This window comes from Nicotiana attenuata, unplaced genomic scaffold (assembly GCF_001879085.1).
Source record: "Nicotiana attenuata strain UT unplaced genomic scaffold, NIATTr2, whole genome shotgun sequence".
Classification (NCBI taxonomy): Eukaryota; Viridiplantae; Streptophyta; class Magnoliopsida; order Solanales; family Solanaceae; genus Nicotiana; species Nicotiana attenuata.
This window is the reverse complement of record NW_017670529.1, coordinates 321,716-345,570: the sequence shown is the minus strand read 5'-3', so window position 1 is coordinate 345,570 and position 23,855 is coordinate 321,716. Positions and strand designations below refer to the sequence as shown.

General features: G+C 36.5%; 1 protein-coding gene across 1 annotated transcript; it reads right to left on the bottom strand.

Moving 5' to 3' along the window:
• Positions 1-5,591: 5,591 nt before the first annotated feature.
• On the bottom strand, positions 5,592-23,365 carry LOC109240608. The gene is made up of 16 exons (XM_019407275.1): positions 23,125-23,365; positions 22,781-22,875; positions 21,336-21,489; positions 21,103-21,247; positions 19,906-19,999; positions 14,099-14,230; positions 13,324-13,424; positions 13,104-13,217; positions 11,032-11,255; positions 9,476-9,534; positions 9,202-9,387; positions 8,999-9,122; positions 8,841-8,899; positions 6,923-7,068; positions 6,398-6,562; positions 5,592-6,191 (listed from the first exon to the last, which is right to left on the bottom strand). Exons 1-16 carry the CDS (start codon positions 23,292-23,294, stop codon positions 5,886-5,888), a joined length of 2,274 nt encoding a protein of 757 aa, XP_019262820.1. The 5' UTR covers positions 23,295-23,365; the 3' UTR covers positions 5,592-5,885.
• Between the last annotated feature and the right edge of the window lie 490 nt (positions 23,366-23,855).

Sequence of the window (23,855 nt, the reverse complement as noted above, 5' to 3'; positions counted from 1 at the left end):
TTAGGTCAGTCAGTTTCTGCTAAGAGATCACTATTTCGTTTCTAAGAATTTCAATGATTTCTTTGATCAGTAATTGTAGCCACTAAGTCTTTTCTAATATGTTCAGATTCTTCTAGTTCTAGGAACAAGGAATCCCTATCCTCCGCAAGACTACAAAAGGTAGTAATTAAAACATCAGCTAAACACATGAGTTTTTTTGGAGAATAGGATTTCAGATTTTTTTGAACATCCCTGAAGTTTACCTCTTCGTTGCCATTGTCTTCATCATTGTCTGATTGAGCCATCAAGGCAAGCGTTGAGTCATGTCCAATCTCCTCGCCTTCAACTGCCATTGTGGAACTATCATCAGTGTTAGATTTATCTTGTTGTTCTTGTGTAGTTCCCTCATAAGCTATTTGCAAAGCCTCCCATATTTCCTTGGCAGTGTCGTATGTAGGGATTCTGTCATACTCTTTAGGTCCCAAACCATATACCAGAATTTTCTTGGCACGAGAATATTTCTCTACCGCTTTCTTGTCTTCTTCAGTGTATTCTCTGCAGGTCTTTCTTATTGAAAAAGGAGATTCATTTAGTACCTTGATTGGAATAAACGGATCGTCGCAGATAACATCCCAAATCTCACAATCCTCAGCCATAATAAAATCATGCATTCTAGCTTTCCACCACCAATAGCATTTTCCATCAAACTTGGGTGGGTGATATATGGATTGACCTTCTTCAAAATTTAGTGGAGCCGTCATGAGGATCCTTCCTAGGTGTAAGCCTGATAGGAGGAACCCGCTCTGATACCAATTGTTAACTTGTATAGGTCCACCAAATCGTAGAGTACCTGGTCCTCTACAAGTTTCTGCCGAGAGCACTTAGTAAGGCAGTAAGTAAATGAGGCAGAGGATTTTTTCGTGGAAAAATCCCGCACAAGGGGATCAAAAACCACGACCTACCCTGTAGGCTTTTAACTTCACTAACTTGTAATCTTACCTATTACAAGCCACTTTATAATGCTTTCGATTGTAAAGACTTCAAACTAACTTGTGGCACCTTTACCACAAGCCACTTTGTGACTATCCTAGTTACAAAGGCTTTTTCTAACTTGTGGTGCTATCACCACAAGCCATTTTGCAATACTACGATTGCTAAGACTTTTCTTTATGACTAAATCTAGCCACAACCTAAACTCAACGAGTCTGAGGATTTACAAGAGAGTTCCTAATCAGTAAACTTCTAAGTGAGCAATTTAGGAGATATTGTAAGTGCAATAACAAGGTTACAACTCAACTAGGACAGCAATAATCAATCGTTTAGGAACTGGTCCGTAGTGGCGTTCAACCTTGTTCTTCAAGCTTGAGAGAATGATCTTTTCTGTTTTTTGCTAAAGGCTTGAATGAGAAACAGAAACCTTCCAGTGATTTTTTTGTATAAAGCCCCTTTGGTACATCTTGATCACATCACTTGAAATGATGTGAGTACTTTGTTTGGTTAGATAATGAGTGGGCTGACAGTGTGGTGCAGTGCGGCAGAAACAGTACCGTCAGTCACTTCAGTTCCAGCTGTGTCCAAATGACTCTGTACTGCTATATAGGAACCACAGGAGCATCAGGTCCTTGTTTGGTTCCTAGCTTCTGAATCTGTAGCAGTTCATCTTTTACTGGAGTCCGTTGAAGTTTGCAGCAATCCAAAGTAGGTCAGGTTCCCTAAGTGGTTCTTATCAGAAAGTTTGTTAGATCATCAAAACATAAGGCAAGAGTATTTAAGATCTATCACCAACCTTAACTGGTATATCATGAGGATAAGCAGCACAAGAGAATTTTTTGAAGAATCTCTATTTCTTCAATATATGCTAATGTGAATTCTCAAGCAGTTTTCGCATCATAATTGAACCGGGATGGCCAACCGTTCATGCCAACTAATCTTTGTTTCAGTAAACCTCTAGTTTACTTGTGGCATGTGATTCCATCATCATGCTTATACATGTGTAATACAAATAGAAGAAAAATCGGGTAACCTTTCATATTTACCCGGTATGATTATAGTAATATGAAGATATTCAATCTTCTTTTCATTTATAGTCTCAATATGCCAACCATTTTGGTTAATACATTTGAAATTCAAAAAGTTTCTTTTGAGACTTACTACAATATCAATGTCATGAACAATTTCATTCATCCGGGTAGAATTATATTTTCCGGAGCTCTTAATTAATTTTGTACTACAAGATCTTTTGTCACACCATCCATATGGTGAATGTCTCCTTCACGGAGAAAATCATATCATAATAATTGTCATGGTCAAAATCATCATAAACAAAATCATTTCTTGCTTTAATTTTGCCTTTAATAACCTTTTATAAGGCATATCAAAATATTTTTGGCGTACCACATGCACGCGACCAATGGCATATTCATGTAACCATATTGTAATATTCATTATCTTTCTTTCTCTCAAACCTCCCTTAGAGGTGAGTTGTGGTGTGTATCCAATCATGCATTGCACGTCTTTATTCATTACTTTTATCACATATTGTTACATTCACCTTCAGGAATGAATCTGCATTCTCAATGCTTATCACAAGTCACATTCTCTTCAAAGAATGGAGTATAATTATCGCGACGTGCTTTATAAATTTTTCATACCAATTTGATGGTAAATATTTCCTTCACCTTTTGAAGGACTATATTGAGAAACCTTATTGTTCTCCTTTTTACAATTACCATAATGATGACTATTATTATTTTGGTCTTTGGCACACGCACTTTCATTGAACAACCACTTGTCTTCATTTAGACTTATTTTGCACCGCTATCACATTCACTTCAAGAATGGAGCAAATCAAGTGGGACATTTCATAAAAAATATACTTTTTCTTTAGTCATCATTATATCATCAATATGGTGCATTGGGACTCAAACTCAATGCATTACCCATATAAAGGCATATTAGGCCAAAATGAGTTGGGACTCGAACCCAACTCTTATCATCATGGAGCATCAGGACTCAAAACCCGATGTCTTACCCTCATGGTGCATTGGGACTTGAACCCACCGTATAATATTTGTTACAACTTATCTCACTCACTTCGAAAATAGAACATAACTTTACATAGCCATAAATTTAAATTTTGATAAATTCGACATAGTAAAATTATCATTAAAATAAGTGAATTGAAAATGATAAGAAATATAAGAAATAAAATTTTCGATCCAGTACATAATCATATACTAATATACTGTATATAAATCTATCAAAACATATAGTTAGATATAGTACTATATATATCATGCATTAACATTTCAGTACCTATAAGAAAGATGAGACAAATAATGAATGAGGCTAATACACTTGTTCAAGCCAACTAGTGTAAAAATCAGTAAAATTCAAATGCAAACTAACATAAGACTAGTTAAATCAGACGCCTTTTTTCTCTTAACAAACGTGGGTATATCAATTTTAAATTATTCACATATAAAATACTTATAGCCAAGGCCAATTTTAGTAAAACCAGTAAAGAGATAATTCATACGTTTGGTTCATTACAAAATCATTCCCATTTGCCAAATCAAAGTAAAATAAATTGGTTACATACCTAACTCTTACCGAAGAACATTTGTACCGTGTTGGCGTCACTAATTGTGTAATACCACTAAGCCTTCGGGAAAGACTTATCAAGACCTGACCATGCTTTATTCTTCGTGAACATCCCTCAATTGAGGAACACATCCTAAGTTGGTTAGAAGTCGTGCTGATAACGTGTTAAGAAACTTAGCTCAAAGTAATAATATGAAACAAGAAAATAGACAAGAATGTAGAGGGCAAGAGATGAGAGCTTCTTATTTCTTTCAAGTATTTCAAGTGTATTACAAAATGACTTCTCATCCTCTATTTATAGTACTACATAGAGATATACCAAAAGAATTCCATAAATATGCCATTAAGCATTTGAGATCATAGTGGAAGATCATGGGGAGGTATGGGAGTTACAACCATAACTCCATAAGTATTAGAGTAGTGAGAGTTATGGAGATAATGGAGTAGAGTAGTGGGTATTACTCATTTGGTGGTTATGGACATCCACTATAATTATATTTTATAACAACAAAAGAATTATGAAACAATGAGTCAAAAAGTTGTAATCAAAATATTCAATTGATATTATACATCATAAAATATCTAGGCCAAGCCTTCAAGAAGTCAATCAACATGGAAGCAGGACTCAGACAAGTCATGAAAAGGAAGCAGCCAAAGGTTCTCCTACTATGCATAACCAAAGGAAATGTTGCACCTTGAAATAAATTTGCTCATTGCAAAAACACTAATAATGCTTTATCCACTATATGAAAGGGCAAAAAAAGCACTTGTCTAAGAATTTCGTATCCGAAGTTTTGTGCATTATGCGGCTAAAACCAACTTCTCCATCAGCATGACTTTTTGCTCCAACTCTCACTCTACACTTCAATCCACATCCTAGCTGCTGCATAAACATTAGACAGTGCAACAGAAGCAGTAGAGATCTATTTTCGCTTTCCTATCATCTTTTCAATTTTGATGTTTCCATGCAACTGACAGGCACCAGTAGAGCACCCATCACTTAGATGGTTCTCTTCCATTTCCTCCATCAAATCCCATGCTTCCTCAAGCCTACCGTTACAACAACAACAACAACAATAACCCAGTGAAATCCCACAAGTGGGATTCTGGTGAGGATAGTGTGTACGCAGACTTTACCCCTACTCGGGAGCAGTAGAGAGGCTGTTTCCGATAGACCCTCGGCACAATAAGAACAAAGGAATCCAGAAAGACAACACCGGCAACGTAATAACCAGAAAATAGAGGGACAAGTACTAACACTAAGCAGTAACAATGGCACAGTACCACAAACGCAATGGAATAATGACACAACAAGAGCCACTAACATCCTAGGACAAAACACTTCCAGACTAGGGAGAGAGGTATCTGGAGGCCTAAGCATACTACTAAGCAAGTTTGGGTGAAGATGGAAATACAGGGCGTGTTCATTTTGTTGGCTTGGGGAAAATATAGTAAGTGTAAATAAATAGAGTAATAACAGGAGGTTAAAAAATGCTTGGAAATAGGAGGTTTACGTAACTTTTAAAAGAAAAAAGTTAAAATAATTAAACTAACCGTGTGCCGAAGTAACTGCTTGTGTGATAGCTTATCAAGGTATAGGGACTAATAGTACGAAATTGGGATAGTGTAGGATCAATTTTCTGTGATATTCAGTTTCGAGGGCTTTAATTACCTCATTCAACAGTTTTAACATACATTATCTACATTGGACATCATAATCCATCCAAACTTTTCCTTGTAAACGTCATTAAGTCAAGGCAGATCATACAAATATGAGACCAATACTAACCATAACAAGTACAAGAACAATTTAAAACGGCGGTAATTGTTTCTCAATATTCATAGTTTGAATATTTTTTAAGTCTTACCCTGTAGGAAAATAAAAAAGAATATATATAAAAAAGTGAAATTTTCAGATGAGCAACCCAACCCTCTCCACACTCGCCAAAATATAGCAGTCTAACAGGCGAACAGTTCAGAATTATGCATTTGAAACCTGTACATTTAGAGAGGGAAAGGTTTTCTCCATAGTAGAACTATTAATTTTACAGCTTCATACAGATATTATGGAGTCGACTAAACAGAAGAAAACGGTACATCGTCTAGGAATATAACAACATACTAATACATTGATAGAAAAGCCACTAGAAAATAGAACAAACAACTCACATATTCATACAAAATAATGAGCACAGATCGGAGTTATCCGATACCTGTACTGGTGAAATAGTCGAGGTGTGCACAATTTGGCCTTCAAGATGATGAGGCATAGATATCATTAAGAGTCATCCATACACTAGTTGTTAGATGTTACTCAGAGCAACATTCACATTTAAAGAGGTGTCAGTCAAAATTATATCTTTGGAATTATCTGCTTTTGGGTGGTTTGGACAATCAAACTTGAGTCTCACATGTATAGGTCTCGTTATGATGACTTCTTCTAGATCTCTTTTTGATGTCAGCAAGAACTGGACTATAACATCTCTGCTTACCCTTGTCCTCCCCTGATTCAACAGATCTGCTATCCTGGCTGCTTTCCTCTGTCTACTTTCACTACAGACATCTGTATCCTTTTTCAGTCTCAAATATGCTGCAGCACAAATGATAACCTGGTGGGGAAACCAGAGAAATGAAAACAATCACATAATGAGTAAAGCATCATTTTTCTACGCCAAAATTCAGTATGAAATGCAGGTAATACCAATTAACTGAAATGTTTAACATTTTAAACAACTTAAGCGAGAAATTTCACATAAATCCTGGAGAATCTTAGTAATTCAGAATCAAAAGCAAAATTGTGTGGGAAAAAACATACCTCGCTTGTTCCAGGACTTGTATTAATGGAGCAACTGATCTCGATTTTCCCTTGTGGAATTTCTTCACCACGACTCACACTTACCTCTTCTATGGCTGATTCTATTTCCGGTGTTGAAAAGGCAAGGTGGTCAATTTCATCATACCATTGCTGAGCAACACCAACCTGCATATCCACATCAATTTAACTCTTTAAGCTACTTGAAATGAGGCACTATTTGAAGTGCTCGCTACCTAATACTGCATTCATCCCAAATTAGATCTCTTGCTTCGACTTTGTACTGCTATTAGAGGAGTCGAAAAAGTGAATTATTTAGTATTTGAGATAAAATGTTGGACTATATTCTACCTATTAAAGTGGTCCCACAACTATTTGTGCTACATGGTATGTACCAACATTCTTTTTTAGAAAATTATTTTGGAACTTCACAAAAATGAAAAGTGGAAAAATCAGCTTGGAATGAGGGAAGTCGAATTTATGGGCGATACAAATACATGGAGATTAAAAGGTCCAAGCATTAGAAACCTTTTCTGAAGACGTAATTGTGCTGTCTGCCTCGGATATTTCAGTTGCTGCCCCTCTAACTTGCCTCCATACGCAATTTTCACTCAGTGGTTCGATTAGATCAACATATTCTGGAATATCTACATTCAGGCGTATGTCAACTCTACCTGTTACAGAAATGAAGCAGCGATGTTATCATACAGTACTCCTCGATCTAGAAATACTTGGCCTACTTTCTCTTTTTCTATTGATCCATAAAACTACTTGTTCAACAGGAAGCTGTGACAATCCAACAACTAATCTCCTTCTTTGTAATGCATTTTTCAATTTGGGACATCTCAAAGTGTTATCAAATACTAATAACATCATTAAATACAATTCGCATAACAATTCAATGTCATCAATCGTTCAATTGTAAACTTTGATAGTATAACACACTAGTCAGATTAACATTTTAAACCCCTGCTTCGTCCATCTGCCCATCACATAAAATTGGTCGTCAAAGGTAACTTTATATTATTTCAAATTTGATCTAACAAACTTTTTTTTTTTAAAAATGGTAACATGTATATTAAGAAAATAAAAACAGCACTAAGGCAGTGCCAAGCTATATTTACAAGGAAAACAAAAACCAGCTATGTCCGCCTAAGATCACAGCGCACCGATCAGGTCTACTAGAGGTTCTGCCTCCTCTACATAGCTTTCTTAACACCAGAAATGAATCAAAAGAAAACACTTCATATTGATGTTCTGTAAAGAGTTGCTTCTGTCTTCAAAAATTCTTAAATTTCTCTACTTCCAGACTGTCCACCATATGCAAGCAGGAACCAGTCTCCAACATTTCTTCTGTCTCATTATACCCCTCAGCAGATTACAATGTTTGCTGGCATGCTCCATTTAAGGCCCATTAAGAAAGAGCTGACACAGTTGGTCAGTGAAAGGAAACGAAGAAACAAATGGCTATTAGTTTCTACTGCTGTACCACATAGTAATAAACACCTAGAGCATAGCTGAAAACCTCTTCTTCTCAAGTTCTCTTGGGTTAGACAAGTCTTTCTTGCCACTAACCATGGAAAGCATACTACCTAGAAAGGTGCCTTGACTTCCCAAATATATTTGTTCTAACCGTTGGTTTGGAATAAAAATGAAGGTATATGCAGATTTAACTGTAAAATTCCCATCCCTGCGAAGGCTCCAACAAGGTTTATCTTCAGATTCTCTGAGACCTTGAAGTTCTCCCAAGATCTTAAAGAAATCCACAACCCTCTAGTTCCCAGTCATTCAGAGCCCTCCTAAAAGTAACATTCCATCCTTGTTGTCCCCAAGCTGTATCTAATGTGGCTGTAGGTGATGTTGCAACGTTGAAAAAATCAGGAAATAGTTCTTTGAGAGGGCCATGCCCTAACCAATTATCACTCCAGAAAAGTGTTTCCTTCCATTACCTACCCTTATGGTGGTATTAGAAGCCAAAGTATTCCAGTGAAGTCTAATTGACTTCCATAACCCAACCCCATAGGGACTGTTAACAGTGTTAGAGTACCGTTGCCCATTTTATCCATACCAAGATGACCTTTCTCCACAAACCATTAACCTCCAGATTGTACCTCCAAAGCCACTTCAGAAGTAAATTTGATCCAACATACTCCATTTACATTTAAAGTATTATTTTTAATATTTACCTAACTACTTATGTAGTAATTTCTAGTCTCATCCTCTGGAGTAAATCAAAAAAAGAAAAATTCCTCTTTGGAACAAATCAAAATTTATAAAAAATTACAACCAAATTCTTGGAAGAAAATCTGATCCAGAAAAAGAAGATACAAAATTGAAGGTACATAAATATAGGTAATGATAAACAGCTGAAAGATAAGTATTTTTTCCAGACAAAAGCTTTTTCACTTATTATTTAGACTACATGTAACCAATAGGTTTTTACTACCTGGCAACAAGTTGAAAGATTCTAGGTGATCCATGGGATTTGCTGCCAATGCTTCATCACTGTAACATAAGCAGAAATCGACACAGTAAATTAACATAATCACCCAGAGAAAGCAGAAAAGAACAATGACTAGAACTTCTTTAATTTGTTACACTTACGCAGCACATACTCGTTCAAGAGGAGATGAGGACCAGTAAGGAAACCCAAGGATCCCCAAATTAGAGATCTGGAAGCTTGATATAGAACCCGAGTCTCTATTGAGTTTTAATACAGTCTGACCAACTTCAGATAAGCACAAATCAATAGTTGAATCAAACAAAGCAGAAGTTACAACGGATGCATTCAATTAAGACATGATTACCTGTATCACAGATGAGCATCTGATCCTGAAAAGTTGTGACAGAAGACATAAGCTCAAGATATGGAATTCTCTTTGATGAGTAATTTGCATCTCCTTGCTGCTGCAACCAATCACTAGGCATTTGATTCAAAAGCGTAGACTTCTCCAGGATCAATGGCTCACAGATCTCCAAAATATTTGAAAATCCTTTTAGAGTATGGGTGAGTCAACAACCGACAAGGCTAACTGTTAGAGTAGAGAAAATTAAGACCATTTTTGGAAATAATTTCTATACCTTTAACAACCTCTCTGATAACACCAGAGGCTAAATCCATGATCCACAATGTCTCGCAGCTGCATGCAAAAAGATTTCAAGTGAGGGCAACCCCAAAGCTCAAACCATAGAATTTTACATATACAAGTGCAGAAATTATCAAGATATTTAATTTCAAAATCCAGAAACAAATTTTGCAAAATATAAGTTGGAAAGAGAATGTTTGGGCTTCTATTATTCCATTTTCCTTCAAGGGACCAAAGAGACAAGATGACAAACTTGTTCATCTTCATCATATGCAATTTCTAAGTTCATGAAATGTTGGCCAGTTCGGGTCAAATATTCTTTTCAAACAAAAATGAAAACCAATATCGGGCATATGTTCCGATCATTTCCAATTTCTTAAACTGGTTATGTGATACAAACATACCTAGTTATGCCACCGGAAAAAAAATTATAAAGCTTAAGACCTAAAAACAGATAGATCACACAGTTTAAGAGCTATGACCAGATAAACAGTTACAGAGTTTGGTTTGAAAATTTAGAATATATACTGAAATGTTTCCAAGAACAAAATAATAGAAATTGAACAAAATGCCAGAACCAGTCAAGAGGACAAAAATGAAGTGTTAAATGAATATCAACAAAATGAATATTGTAGAAATGGGAATATTAAGATGGATGTACGAACACACAAGATTAAACAAGATTAAAACTGACCATACACGGCAGAAAGTGCAAGTAGCACATAAAAAGATAAAATGAGAAAAGGTCATTTGAGATGGTTTGGTCATGTCCTACACAGACATCCAGATACACCGGTTCGTAGGTATGAAACCATGACAACAAAGGTGTTAAAAGGGAACGAGGTAGACCAAAATCACATAAGGAAGTTGGCCCAAAAACCTACAGTCTCGTAGAATTCATGCAAATTTAGTGAAAAAACAGAATGTATTGGATAATGGGAAGATCCATGTAGGCGAAACCAACTACTTGGCATTTGTATGTTAACAGAAGATGTAAAGAACTTCTATTACTAAAGAGTTTAAATTATTAATATTGGAGTGAAACGAATTCAAATTGAGCGAAATGGATAGTGATGATTCGTATAACCGATCACAACTAGCTTGATTTAAGGCATTGCTGTTGCGGTCGTCTTGATCCGATTTGCAATTGAAGAAAAAGCAAGCAGGAATTCCAAAAACAAGTTATGTTCCCTGCATCCATCATGTGATTATTGCTTCATTTTCTTTTCCTTATTGTTCGACAATCGGTGCTTTCTAAAAGATGAAGATCCATTTCCTATAGATTGTTAGAACCAATAAAGGGCACTCTTGTTTCCTATTGCTGAATCAGAACATCAACAAGCAAGACTATGCCTTTACACTTCACCAATTAAACGAAATAGAAAAAGTTTCAGAGCTAGTCTTCTAGGTTAATTTACAAAATCTTCGTGCAAAATATGTGTGATGTGCCTTGCATTTGAATTAGAGGTTAGAACTTGGTGAGGGAGAAATAATATAAAGCATTTGCAGACTTATAACTTGGAAGATAATTGGACCAGCTGTTGTATCTACCTGCGGTTTAAAATGAGGAGATCGCCATTTGGAGAATTCAGCATGTGCCACGGAAACAGCAATGTGTCCGGCTGCAATTCTTCAGACTGTGCATTTAGATCGTTTCCAGGCCAAAGCTTCCCCAATATCCAGCTCCAAATGCTACTATTTTTATTTGTTTTGCTTCTTGGGTACAAAGTCTCCACAACCCTCCTCCCCATATCAGCTCTCCTAATAGCATGATTCTTTCACACCAGGGGCACATTTGTTAGCGTTATGAAATAACAGGGAAGCCTAATGAACTAATAAGTGTCTTCAACCACTAGGACAAAAAGCTCAAGGCTGTAAAGCAGTAGAACATTCTATTACTCAAGTATCAAAAAAAGGAGATGCATGGAAGTCATAATGTCTTGAGTAACATAGTATCTCAAGATCATTCTATATCCCATTTGACAGAATATCTGTTGGTATAGTTTTTTATGTCAATTAACCTAAAAAGGTTAACTACAACAACAACAAACCCAATGATTTCCCAAAAAGGTTAACTGACATTTAAAAAAAAAAAAAACTGAAAGTGTGATACTTGTAGGTGAGAACTGTAGATTGAGGGCTAACTCAACAACAATAAACCTCATGGTGAAGCGAGGAGCACAGGTATTAGTGTATTACACTCTGAATCATAATTTGAATGCTGAGTTTCTACTCTACTTCATTTGACTATTAAGAGAAATATTGAAAATTGTGTATTCTGTAGGATCAAATGGGGAACATGTAGGACTCCCTGCTACATCGTGGTTGTTAATAGAGAAATAAAAACGCTTACATTGACAAAACTAAAGGTGGGGCCATGCTATCTTTTGTAATTTAGTATAAGGTAGACTTTCTTTAGGAAGAAGATGGATGTTATCTTCAAAAGAACCAAAAGGGATATAAGGAGATTCACTTTGAGCGGACTGACAGTTCCTTTTCAAACTCAGGTGACCATGTAATGCAGCCAAAAGTCTAAGAATGACTGCAGACTCATTTGCCGATGAAAGAGACAAACTACATCAGTCAAAACTTGCAAAACCACACTTGCCTTGCTTTTACCACTCTCTTTCACAAAGTTCACTTAAAATAGAGGTGTAAACACGTAATCAAGGTCAGCTAATCCAAGTTCTTGAGTTCATGTTTATGTTAAAAGCTCAACCCAATAAATTCAGAAAACTGAGCTTCTCTGGATAAAGTAAACAAGGCTGAGCTTGAATCACTTTACTGTAGCTCAAATTATCTATTAAAAAATTCATTAACTTTTTTATATGATTTATGCATATCTAAAATTATGTAGGGAAAAACTAGAACAAAATATTATTCCAAACTAATACTAGATAGGACCTGAACATTAAAATCTTTCCACACTAGCAACTAGAAAAGATATATTGACTTGTTCAAAAACAAATTGCCAACAAATAACTCAATTAATGTATACCTTTGCTTTTATTTTTAACAAAATATAAATATGTAAAAGTTTGAAAAGAAGAATTCGGTAACTTAAACTAGCCAAACTTGAGCTGGTACGAGCTCAACTCGCTTATCAATAGCAAGCTTAAGCCAGGCTGTATTTGCTAATACACAAATAAAATCGCAATTATGCTTAATGCTTCTGCGACACTCATTAATTCAGTTTAATGTTCTTTTGCCGAACGTTTTTACTCCCTCTATCCCCGTTATATAACATTTAGGGACATAGAACGATTAACAAATGAGTCTCATGTATATAATACTCTTATGGCAAGAAGAAAGACAATTTTGACTATTAGAATATTCTCATAGTTAGTTTGAGATGAAACACAGCACATGATGCTTTAAGAAATGAATGACTAAATGAGAGTAGCTCTTTAACAGCTGATTTTTTTTCTGCAAGTGAGTTAGCAATTTGGACATTCCAAAAGATCAAAAATCATGTGTGATGGAGTTGTTTTATTTTTCACTTTTTGCTATATCAAGCACCCCCACCTCCTTTTCTTTACGTTTTTTTATCCCTCTTAACCAACAAAATTAGACAATGAGAGATAGGATATCATAAGAAACATAAAGAGCTTCAATGCTATTACCTCCGAGTCCACAAGGTATAGGCAGTCCTCAGCGGCATGATAAAAAGAAGCTGCCGGACGCTTTAACTTCGCATATTCAAATTCTCCATCTTCATGACCAGGAGAAGAACCAATCTATGTCAAAAATGATAATGTTTGCATTAGCAATTCCAGTTATGCTTTAGCAGTACGATATAATCATCAAATATCATGAAGCCACCCATGCAAGCCTGACACGTACAGAGTCTAAAATCATTCCATTGCCATCTAGTACAATAACTCTATGGTGATTGGAGTCAGAAAGGAAAAGGCGATTGCCACTCTCATCAACTGAAATACCACCTGCAAGAAAAGTCAGAAACTAAAGTATAAGTGACAAATGCTAGGAAGAAGGGGCTTCAGGCAAATCACAATCCTTGAATTTTGAAATAGTGGGAACACCTCTTTTTATCATCTCCGAAAATTATTAGACAAGGGAAGCTTTCGAAAGTAAATTGAGATAGCTATCAGTTTCGAATCTCAAATATCTTCCACCATAACTCCAAGCTACATCATAGCGGTTGAAAGAGAACACCGACTGGGTACCTCTTTACCACTTTCTATTATAGCACTGCTTTATGCACTGAACATTATCAACATTTAATTTGATAGTTTAACAAACTACTCTTTGATGAGTAACATGAAATACAATGTTATCCTCTCTACCTTTCAGTTGGAAGAGCAATAATTCACCATTCCATACAAATTAACCTTGAATTTGATTGCTTCTTCAGGTAGTTAATTGTTCTGTTCTGTTCTTATCTGATTATCCCTCTTTCTACATGGCAACAAGAAGACGAGGGAGGAAGGGGGGATGTACTTCATAATTTCTTACTGACGGCAGAACACACAAGTTGAACATTTGAGGCAGAAATCCTTGCACCTCCCCAGTAATTAATAGATGGTGATGTTCATAATAATCTTTTAAAAAAGTGCTAAATCAACAGTATGGGACAGCTCAACAGGGGAACCTCTACCTGGAAAGTAAAGAAACAGGTTTCGCAAGGGGAAACAGAGAGGTGGTTCCTTGAATTCATCAGTTGGCTTTACCCATGTGCTTGTCAGGATCTTAGGGGCCTCACTCTCTTGCGCTCTGAAATCCTTGATTGCTGATATCGCAGAAGGTAAGAAAGAACCTCAGTACTATGACAATAGAAGGAAAATGGACATACAGAAACTCTATTTTATGGAAAAATGAAGCATATAAAAACATGGAAAGCAAGGTAACATTGTAACTATTCTACTCTTTTTAGTTGGTCTGCATCCTTAATCCCCGAAGATAAAGTAATCAAACTTACTATAGAAACTCAGAATATCAGGAAGAGCATATGGGAAACATGAATGAAAAATATTCTACATGCTATACAAAGGGTGCAGTTGATATAGATGGGAGAAAGACCAATACAATGCAAGTGCTGCTCAAAATACACACAGACAATATACAAGGAGTTCAATTTCTATTTAGTTAACGAAACCAGTAACTATTTTTCTTAACTTCTTCTCCTGATTCCTGAGGCAGAAAAAGCAATATCAGTTAGACAGGGTATGGCTTGTCCTCCATTACAAGGATGAGCCATAACATTTTTTTTTGGGGGGATGAAGTAAGGGATATCATTAATGGCATCAAGTAGATGCAAATAGTAAAAAAGATAGTAAATGCAAAAGTGAGTTTGTTAGCTCAATTACAATGTGCCCTATACTAAAGATAAGGAGCTAACAAAGTCCAAATACTTATCAGTGGAGTTTACAGGAAAGAGATCACTCCAGCAGTCCAGCTACATACAAATAAAAGACAATTAGCCTTGAGAGTGTGATTAGGAGTTGATATTTCATCAAAACATCTTCGGTTCCTTTCTGTCCAGATACACCAAAAAATACAGGCAGGAATCATTTTCCAGATCTTCCTGATGAACCTACCAACTTTCCAAGAACTCCAACATATGAAGGCATCCTTAATCCTCTCAGGCATGACCCAACTGAGTCCAAAAACTGAAAAGAAGATGTTCCAGATATCCGTAGCAACCGCACAATGTAATAAAAGATGACTGTTGGTTTCTATGTTCCGATGGCACATATAGCATCCGTTGACAATGTGTATGTTCCTTCTTCGGAGATTGTCTTGAGCCAAACATGCTACGTAGAGTGTTGTCCAGCTGAAACAAATCACCTTAGGGGGTAATTTCATTTTCCAGATTAATTTCCATGACCAATTATCCACCATCTCATTCTGGGCAGAAAGAGTTGAATATCCTGCTTTAACAGAGTATAGACCATCTTCTTTATCACCCCATCTTAGTCTGTCTGAAATCCGCTCATTGGTTATGCAGTTTCCTAATCTTTCAAGTAAGTTGAGTAGGTTCTTCAAGCTCCCAATCCTGTAGGTTCCTTCTGAGTTGTGGGTTACATGCATTGTCTGCTCTATTTTGTGAGATGGTGGAGTCTGGATTAATGGAGATCAGGAAAAGATTAGGATAATCAGTTTGCAAAGCTGAATTCCCCAGCCACTTGTCTTTCCAAAACTTTATGTTTGTGCCATTACCAACCTGGAACCTGCAGGTAAAATTCATCCCACAGTTTGGTTATGTTCTTCCACAATCCTACACCATGTGGAGCTCTACAGGTTTTGGTGCACCAATGGCTCTGCACACCATGCTTTGCAGCCACCACATCCTTCCAAAGAGCAGGTGATTCCTGACCACATATCCAAAGCCATTTTATAAGCATGCATTTGCTGTGGATGGCTAGATTTTATGCCCGTACCACCAAGGGATTTAGGGCCCGTTTGGCCATAGAAAAAAAATCACTTTTTTGCCGAAAATTTTTCACTTCTTTTCGAAATGAGTGTTGGCCATAAAATTTTCAATTTTCACTTGAAGATGAATTTTAGTATTTTCCAAAAATTTGAAAACTCCAAAAAGCCGTTTTTCAAAATTTTCACTTCAGATCACTCACAAAAATTCAAAAACAGCCAAACACAGCTCTAATTTTCAAATACCATTTTCGCTTGTTCACTTTTTTTTCTGGAATTTTGACATCAAACGAGCGGAATACTTGACCCAGGAAATACCCCGAGAAAGAGGGATCCCCGAGATCCACGGGAGTTATGTCTTTTGTAGGTGATGAAAAGGTGTAGTTAATTCACTACAAATAGACTGAACACCGTAGTAGGAGCTACATCTCTCAAACATCGACTTTACAATTCTTATGTCCAAACGCCCACTTAGGTTGTGTGATTTTTGGCCCTTTGACCAAATGAAACTTGTATGTTTCGCTGCTACCTTCCCAAAAGAAATTCCTTCTAATCTTGTCCAGTTGTTTTTTCACCTTGCCTGGGATGGGGAATAATGACATAAAATATGTGTTGATGTTGTCCCGAACACTATTGATAAGCGCGAGTCTGTCACCCATTGAGAGGTATTGCATCTGCCAAGTAGCCAACCTTTTTTCAAAATTCTCCTATATACCATTCCAAATTTCAGTTGACCTGAATTTAGCACCAAGTGGTAGCCCAAGGTATGTTGTTGGAAAAGTACAAATGTTGCAACACAAGACGTTTGCCGAGTCTCCAAATCTGAACATTATTAACCGGATAAATGTAGCTTTTCATCATATTAATGTGTAGCCCTAATAGTGCCTCAAAAATAAGAAGTGTTAGATTTAAGTGTAGCACCTGGGACTCTGCTCCACAAAAAATGAGGGTATGTGAGATTGTAATTACATTCCTTTGACTAGTGCCTACTTCAAAACCTTTTATCCATTGCAGGTCTCTTGCTTTTTCAAGCATTCTACTTAACCCTTCCATAGCCAAAATAAAGAGAAAGGGGGAGAGAGGGTCTCCCTGCCTGATACCTTTCTGTAGGAAGAAAAAAAAACCAACTGGGCTGGAGTTGACCAAGACTGAGTATTTCGCAGTTCTAATGCAGAATTTAATCCATTTGATCCATCTATCACCAAATCTCATCTTCCTTAGCATTGTGATGAGGAATTTCCAGTTGAGTTGATCAAAGGCCTTCTCTATGTCCAACTTACAAAGGATGCCTGATTCACCTCTCTCCAGTTTCTAGTCAAGAACTTCGTTGGCAATTAAGGCTGCATCTGTGATTTGCTTGCCTTTGATGAAGGCATTTTGATGTCCAGAAATAAGTTTCCCAATCACTTTTTTCCATCTTTCAGCCAGTAACTTTGCAGCTATTTTATAGACACTGTCAATTAGGCTTATTGGTCTATAATCCATGAGCTCAATTGCTCCTTTCCTTTTAGGAATTAAAGCAATGGATGAGGCATTGCAAGACTTAACCATATGACAGTGTTGAGGAAAATGGTTGAGTGCCTGAATTACATCTGCCTTGATGATTCTCCATGCCTTTTGGAAGAAGGCCATTATATAGCCATCCGGACCCGATGCCTTGTCAAGTGCACATGATTGAATAATTGCTAGAATCTCCTCTTCTTCAAAAGCTTTTTCCAGTTCTATCTTTTCTTCTTCAGTGATACTTGCGATACTTGCCAGATCTTCAAAGTCTACAATTGGTCTCCAAGGCTCATTTTCAGTATAGAGCTTTTGATAGAAGTCTAAAATTTCCTCCTTAATCTGCCCCCTCTCTTCAATGATTTCATTGCCAATTTTGAGCTTGTCAATATAGGTGTTCCTTCCGTGAGAGTTTGCCATTTTCTGAAAATACTTGGTGTATATGTCCCCTTCTTTAAGCCTTAAGCATCTAGATTTTGCCTCCATGAGACCTCTTCAATCTTAGCAAGTTGTTGAAGTTCTAGTTTTAAATCTAGCAACTTGACTAGCAATACCTAATGCTATAGGGTATGCATTACCCAACAATTGAGGCTAATTTCTCTGTATTGCATTTACTTATATATTATGTTGAGACATATATGATTAAGTAAATAAACTGTGTTCTTTCTAATAACTTAAACGTTCAGACGAGAAGGTCACACAGTTCATTGAAGTATCAAAGCCTTTATTCGTTGCGCAGTAACAAACAACATTCAGAAAGAAAATATCATTGCCGTGCATTTTCCGGTGGCTGAAAGTTATCAGATCTTAACTTCTTTTCATGAGTGATGTGCAATATCCAACATCACCACAAAAACCCAATATTTTCCGCTAAGCAAAATCCAATGAGTAACGCTGGTAATACAAATCTCACGCGCCAACAAGATCTCATTTTTCGAGGATGAGGCTTTGCTCTTAAGGATCAATTTCTCATTCCAACTTGAACCATCTGGAGTTCTGCGGATTTGACCACTGGAGTAGGTTCCGACAAGGATCAGAGCATATGTTCCCTAGTTTTCCAGCGAAATTTTTACAGATACGTTAGCTATTTCGAGTCAGACTATCCAATGTTGGACCCCATTCTTAGAAGGTCCCACACTGGTTGAGAGAATGGGTTGTTGTCTGCTGATATGGTTTTAGGCAATCCTCATATCATGAGCTAGTTTCTGGGATTGAGTTAGGCCTAAAGTCCATCTTCTTTACATGGTATCGGAGTAGGCAAGATGTCCCAGGTTCAAATCTCACTACCACGCAAATATATAGTACAAGTGTCTAGCCCCTGAAAAAAAGAAAAAGAAATAGGCTAATACATGAGGGGGCGTGTTGAGCCATAATTAAGACAAAATGGTGGGTGGAGAACCACTGGTGCTCAAAATTCCCAAGACAGCCACTTGGAGTAGGCTTGTGGAAAAGCATATGCAACTTATGGAAGAACCCATAATTCAAAGTGCGAAATGGAGTTCATATCAATATATGGAAGAACAAATGGTTGGACAGCATTATTCTAAAAGAGGAATTCCCTAATCTTTTTTTGATTAAAGTTGATCCAGATTCAACAATTTCACAGAATAGAGCAGGTAACTCCTAGGAATTGAGGAGGAATGTCCACAACTGTAAACTCAATTATCTACTGCAACTACTTTCAAAGCTAGAGAGATGCACAATGAATACTCAGGAAGTTGACAGATTGAGATGAGGGAATTAAAGCAGGATAAAACCATGCATGTGCCAAAAATGCAATGATAGATAACTGGCCCTGGAAGCTAATTTGGACAACAAAGCTACCCACAAAAATAATTTGCTTTAGTTGGACAGCACTAAATGAGGCATGTTTGACCCAGGATAACCTCTGTAGAAGGAACATTCAGCTTGTAAATAGATGTTACATGTGTCTTCTCAACTTAGAAAGCATCAGTCACCTTCTTCTCCAATCTAGAGTAGCAGCAGATCTTAGGAACATGTTTTGCTCGATTTTTGGACTTAACTGGGTCATGCCAATAAAGTAAAGGAAGCTTATGAAAGCTGGAAAGTTGATAAAACCATCAAGAACATATGGTGAATGGTTCCAGCAAGTATTTTTTGGTCTCTATGGATGGAAAGAAATCATAGATGTTTTGATGGTGTCTCAACTCCAAATCGCTTTTGAAAGCTAGGTGTTTTATGAATCTGTTTAACTGGTGCAAGCTGTCCCCTGTAGATAACATTGACCATTTTTTGGATTTTTAAGCTCCCTAGTCTTAGCCTAATTCTCATGTAATGGAGCTATCAGAATCACTTTTGTACTTTTTTCATCTTCTCGATGCCATTAATGAATATATTTACTTCATAAAAATAAAAGGACACGTAGCCTGGGGCGAGTAAAAAATAGAATTATTCCATTTTCCTTCTTGTTCATCAATCGGAAATCAAGACAAAGCCGGCACTATGGTAAGACGTGAAAACACCCGATCCCATTCCAAAAGCATGCCGGATATGAAAGAGGGAAACACAGCATACCTTTGTCTAGAATCACCATTTCTGCATCGTTCCCATAATAGATTGAAGGACTCTTCAAACCTTTAAACATCACATAGCAGGCCTCACTAGCAATCTAACAAAGGGAATAGTATGTCAAATTCATAACTAATGAATGAATCCAGTGACAATCAGAACATGAGTAAATGAAATAAAGGTTGCAGAAACGCGGATATTAGGGCCAAGAGCAAATATCACCCAAAAGCAAATGTTTATTATACGCATATGCAAAATTTAACTGTATGGAAGGCACCAAGCAACAAAGTAATACTCAAGACCCAAAAAACATGGACAAATTACAAGAATCAGAAGCCAGATCTTAACCCAACACCGACCAACAAGTTTTTAATGAGGGAGCCGCAAACTTAACGATTAAGCACAATATTTCCAGTCCTGAACCATATCTAAAAGCGTGAACAAAAAGATAGATGACATGTACTTACCCACAATACCAGTTGCATCTTCTAGCATAATGCCAATTAGCTCTAATGCCGACACATTTCTAAGCCTAACTACCAGATAAGTGGTCCTTTGCACATTAAAGGAGATTAGCAAAAGCCTAACACAAAATTCGAACTACTTGACCAATACTGTAAATAAAATCAAAGTTTAATGATGAGGTTATGCTAAGTTCTGTACATCCATTTGGTCCACAATTTGACTTTCTAAGAATGTTAAACAAACTTTTGAAGCATTGTTCTTTAGTTTACAATGTATATCGATTTTCATATTTTTTGTTAGGACTTAAAAGAGATTTACTAATCTTTCTCTCCCTGTTAAAAAACCAGTGTCATACATAACTCCATGACGGGACATGAAAAAAATGTTTCAATAACCTACCAAACAATCGAAAATTATTCCTTAACATGATAGAGTTTATCTTGCTTTCTTTAGAACATTAGCAAGGAAATACCGATGGATACACTTATACTAACAGAGACCACAAGTTAGCAAACCAATATAAGAAGGGTCAGGATCCAGGTACCACTTATAACAGAATGTTCAGATCTCACTGAATAGACAGATATGCAACCCCCTTCTGACTAAGTACAATACTTCAAAAGAAGGTCCAGCACTTTGAGACAGCTATGCTGTCGTATGACACTATAGTATGATAAAACAGATTGAAAATTATATTGTGAACTGCACAAATTGAGCAGCAAAATTCTGTGAATATACCTCCAGAACATCCTTGTAAGATAGCAGAAGAGGAAAAGCAATGTTTCCCTTCAAGGTTCTCCCAAGCAGATGTGAGCATACATCACTGGAGCAAAGTGGGATCTTCTCGATACCCTGGTAACCAATTATTTGAAGGAAAGGATATCTGCAACATTAGAAGAAAGCACAGATCTGTAAAAAGATGTTTATAAGAAAACTAAGACAAAAGAAGTTTGTTTAAGGATCTACTCTACCTCTGCTGGAGAAACTTCACTTTCTCAAGCATGCTAACAAAGTTTGCCTCGGTGATTGAAGAACTATCTAGGAATCCAGTTACGAGCACTAGGAAGATGCCATCTTTCAAAAATTTCTTATCCGGAATTCCATTTAACCAACAATGAGAAGGGCCTGCACATTTTGTTCAAATCATTCAGGAATAAAGTTCAGAGCAACGGACATGAGACAACTGTGCACATCTATCCAGTTACAACCAGATAATGAAATACTTTGTAACACCAAAAGTTAAGCAATAGACATGAAGTATTCAAAACATAATAAAGAATGATATTGATGGCTTAACCAAGAATTTCATGAACAACATTGTCATAATCCACTGCTTGCATGCATTCCATTAAAAACAAGTGGAGGAGACGAGGAATGACGAAGGCAAATTTGACATGATATTCTTTCAGATAGAAGTCGTATGATTTACTAAGAAACAACCATCATTACAGCCAGCAGACTATAGACCATACTTTCACTTTTTGCTAAGATTTTGTATCCTCCTCCTCCTCCTCCTCCTCCTCCTCCTCCTTTCAGATAGAAGTCGTATGATTTACTAAGAAACAACCATCATTACAGCCAGCAGACTATAGACCAATACTTTCACTTTTTGCTAAAATTTTGTATCCTCCTCCTCCTCCTTTCAGATAGAAGTCGTATGATTTACTAAGAAACATTACAGCCAGCATCCTTCTTCAGTTCTTCTTCTTTTTCTCATTCTCTTCTTCTTCTTCTTTTTTGTTTCGTTTTTTGGGCTATAAATTAAAACGAGTTGCTGCCAATTTTTTTTTTTGTTCTTCAGTTTTTCTACAGTTGTTGTGACTGCCAATTTTTTTTTTTTTGTTCTTCAGTTGTTCTTTTAATGGCACCAGAAGAAGAAGATGGCAAGCAAAATAGTAATGATAGTGGAATACAAGAATTTGACAATCTTGTACAAGAATAGGATGCTCATTTTGTGCTTTCATTGACGCTACTCTTTAGTTTTTACATTGAATTATTGAGCATTTGCTTACAGTTACATGTGTTGTCTATGCAGTATTTATTTTAATATTTCTTTTAATTCCGCTTAACGCTTTAAGCGAAAAAGGGCTTGTCGCTTTTCCTCGCTTCACGCTCTTCACAACACCGTCATACAGGAAAGCGAAGCTACTTAAAAATTTCCTCCAGCTCAGGTTGTTTTCTTCTTTCTTCATAAATAAGTTTCTTTAACTTGGCTTATCAACTTAGTTTGTTGGAAATATCCATCAAATGTTTAGATACCAATACCACCAAATCAATGAAATATTCCAAGAACTTATGACTTTTTGCCAGATAAAAGTAGCCAAACATAATCAAAATGTGACCTCAGTATGTGGTTTCATCGTCACAAGTTTCCTCGAAATAACTAAATCGCATCTACCAAGTGAGAGTAGCTCACCTTCAGGCTTATCAATAGCAGACTTAATGAAGGAAGGGAAATCGAGTTGTACAACAGGCTCTTCTGGCACTGCTTCTGATATAGTAGTTGAATACCTGAAAAAGACTGTCAAGTACAAGTGAAGACTACTACAACCTCCAAAATAGCAGCTTAAAAAAATATTCAAACCACTATATGGAGCAATAAAAACAAAAGATACAAAATTAATAGGTAAAAGTTCAAAACAAAAAAATAGTAAATGCAATTGCCTTCAAATATACAAATCATGAACACGCTTTCTAGTGGAAATATTACTTTTTATAAGAAATTTCAAATTGGCGTATCCAGCAAACAGAAATTGTTACCTCTGATCCTGATGAAATATATATCCACACTTTGTATTGATGTCTGCACATGATAAATTCAAAAGAGGCGGAAGCAAATTGCTCTCCTTTACGAGTATATTGCCAGGAGAAATGAGAGGGAGAAGCCTATAAGCTTCTTTCAGGCGTCTAACTCGAAGAGCCATAGCCATACTCTCTATAGTCTCCTTTTCTTTTTTGCTCTTGGAACTTCACTGCCTCTATATAAACGGCGGGGGAAACTTGCGTATTTCAGCCTTTTAGGGCATTAAAATAAAAATGTACTTAAAACATAGTATTAGTGATATGAATATCGATAATTGGAGAAAAGAAATGACAAAACATTTGCTAATGTTTTCTCCAATGGTAAAATCCTTCATGGATCGCTCTCCAACCCCAATCAAAAAGAATTGGAAAGGGATTAAACAATTACTATTTGTCAAAGAAATTCGAAGCCGTTAAACCTGTATTAATTTTAATAAATGTATAAAAGTGTTAAAATAAAAATAAAAATAAAAAATTGAAACCACTAATTTTAAGTTTTCTTTTTTGGTCTGAAAGATATATTAATAATTAAGTAATGCGTACAGAAGGTTGGGGCCTGACCGGCACCCTATCACAAACTATTGTGCTATTACAAAGTACTAGATTGCTACTAATAGTTACGGTTGTTATGGTCTTCCTAGTGGAATTATCATTATGACAACTAATTACATATGAAGGTGGCTGATCAA